This window comes from Penaeus vannamei, chromosome 20 (assembly GCF_042767895.1).
Source record: "Penaeus vannamei isolate JL-2024 chromosome 20, ASM4276789v1, whole genome shotgun sequence".
Taxonomy (NCBI): Eukaryota; Metazoa; Arthropoda; class Malacostraca; order Decapoda; family Penaeidae; genus Penaeus; species Penaeus vannamei.
In genome coordinates, this window is record NC_091568.1 from 5,409,125 (window position 1) to 5,411,624 (window position 2,500).

General features: G+C 31.8%; 1 protein-coding gene across 1 annotated transcript in view; it reads right to left on the bottom strand.

The window, feature by feature from the left end:
- Positions 1–1,653: 1,653 nt before the first annotated feature.
- LOC113818632 (rhodopsin-like) overlaps positions 1,654–2,500 on the bottom strand; it is a 1,802-nt gene continuing 955 nt past the window's right edge. The window contains exon 2 of the mRNA XM_070134789.1: positions 1,654–2,500. This exon is cut by the window's right edge and continues 352 nt beyond it. Within this exon, the coding sequence (XP_069990890.1) occupies positions 1,716–2,500 (785 nt within the window). The 3' untranslated portion in view covers positions 1,654–1,715.

The following is a 2,500-nucleotide window of genomic DNA, read 5'->3' on the forward strand; positions in this document are numbered from 1 at the left end:
TAATAATAATTTTAAAATGCAATAATATTTTTTCTTTATATTTATACATATATGTGTGGATGTGCGGGTGTGCACACACGCATAAATAGGCATAAAATATACATATATACAAAGTATACATATATACATGTACATATGTGTGTGTGTGTTTTCGTACACATAATTAAATATTTATATAAATATTTGCATATACAAATTTATAAAGATGTTTTATATTTTATTAATATATAAATATCTATATCTATATATTCATATCTATCTATATATAGTTATATATATATAAACGTATATATGTATATATATATATATATATATATGTATATATATATATATATATATATATATATATATATATATATATATATATATATACATACACACGCAAAATCACATACAAACATATACATAAATATATACTATCTGTCTATATATATACATACATACATATACATATATAAATGTATGCATATACATATACACATATACAGACATGCATATATATATATATATATATATATATATATATATATATATATATATATATATATATATATATATATATATATATATATATATCAGACCGTGTGTTCTTTCGTTACATTGTGACTTTCTCATTACTCTCTGATTGTCATATATACACATTATTTTCTTTAAAATTCATAGCATTCCTATGACAATTATTTTCATTTAGTTTTAAAAAGCTATATGACCCTTTCATGAGGTATTGCACTAGACATGTGTTCCAGTTTAGTTTGGATTCCCGATATTAATCCGCATTTCAGCCATTAATCAATAATAGTTTCACAGCTTCAACACACACGATCCACCTACAAACACTTAAGTCTGCTATAGTGAAGATTGGCATTGTCTATTATTATAAGGCTACTAGCTTTAAAGTAGAAGAAACGTAAGATATTGACGCAAAGGGCTGATTAAATATCTAATATAAACATTTATAACAATTTATTATATTGTCATTTATGAAAAATGTAGGATTTTTATTGTATAGAGCAATGGTCACATTTTTAGAATTTATTCAAAATCGACACTATTGTCCTTCAGATGCTGAAATCTTGTAACTTATATTCTAGCAGCCTAGAAGGAAATGACGTGCCCTCGGTAGGACCACAGACAACTCTGCAAAAATAGGACAGTCAAGACTTTCGGATAAGAACTTGAGTGGAATTTTCTGGAAGGGTACGAGTCTACAGGACATTTCAATTAAATAGATGACCTATAAATCAAAAGATGTGTTTATGATAAGAAGCGTTTGAATTATATATATATATATATATATATATATATATATATATATATATATATATATGTATGTATGTATGTATATATATGTATATATATATATATATATATATATATATATATATATATATATATATATATATACTTAATGTATGGCAGTTATGAAACAGAATAATTAAAAATAATAATTTGAAAAGTAAATACTGATTCTTTTTTTCTCTCTCTTAATTATGTGTTACTGGTTCATCTTGAAGACCATTCAAGGAATTTTCAAATATTTTAAGATAGAAAATTTTTGGTTTTGCAAGTTTAAATTTTCTGATAGTCAAAGTTCTTATAGGTGGAAAGTAAAACATAAATCAATGCTGGGATATATTTGCAATTATATTAGCAAATAAAAGGGATACATTGAATTGTTATTGTAATATCCGAGTGATCTCGCAATCCTTCTACAACTATGCGGATTCTGCCTTTTCATTATTTTCAGCAGTAGTAGCAGTAGAACCGGCATCAGAGCCACCACCGTCTCTACCCTCAGTGTTGCAGGCAAGGCAAGGAAGCTTCTTCTCAAGGGCAGCTCGGTACTTGGGGTGGCTGATGGCGTACACGATGGGGTTGTAGACGGCGTTGGCCTTGGCGAAGACGGAGCCCCAGATGGAGAATAGAGGAGTAACCATGGGCTTGTTGAACATGCCTCCCCAGTTGATGACGAAGTAGGGGGTCCAGGCCATGAACCACAGGGTGACAGTCATCAGAGCAACCTTGCACAGACGACACTCAGCAGAGGTCTTTTGGGCTTCCTCACTCCTCAACGACTTGACTCCCATCTTCTTGGCCTGTTCTCGCATTCCCTTCTCGTGAGCAGCAACAGCCTTGACAATGAAAGTATAGCTGTAGATGATGTAGAAGAGAGGGAAGATGTACACCCAAACTGAGTACACATACAAGTAACTCTTAGATAACTCCGTCTCAGTTAGGTAGTCTGTTCCACATGCAGTCATGTTACCCTCGGGAACATAACGGTTCCAGCCAAAGAATGGTGGAAGACACCAAGCAAGGGAGAAGAACCATGTACCAGCAATCCTTAACATTGCACCTCCAGACGTCAGTGGTTCAGCAGAAACTCCTTTCACAATGACATTGTATCGATCAGCAGTGATGAACACCATGGTCCAGATAGAAGCGCAACCGAAAAGAGAACCAAGGAATGCATAGATCTCACAGAAAAGTGCCCCAAGAG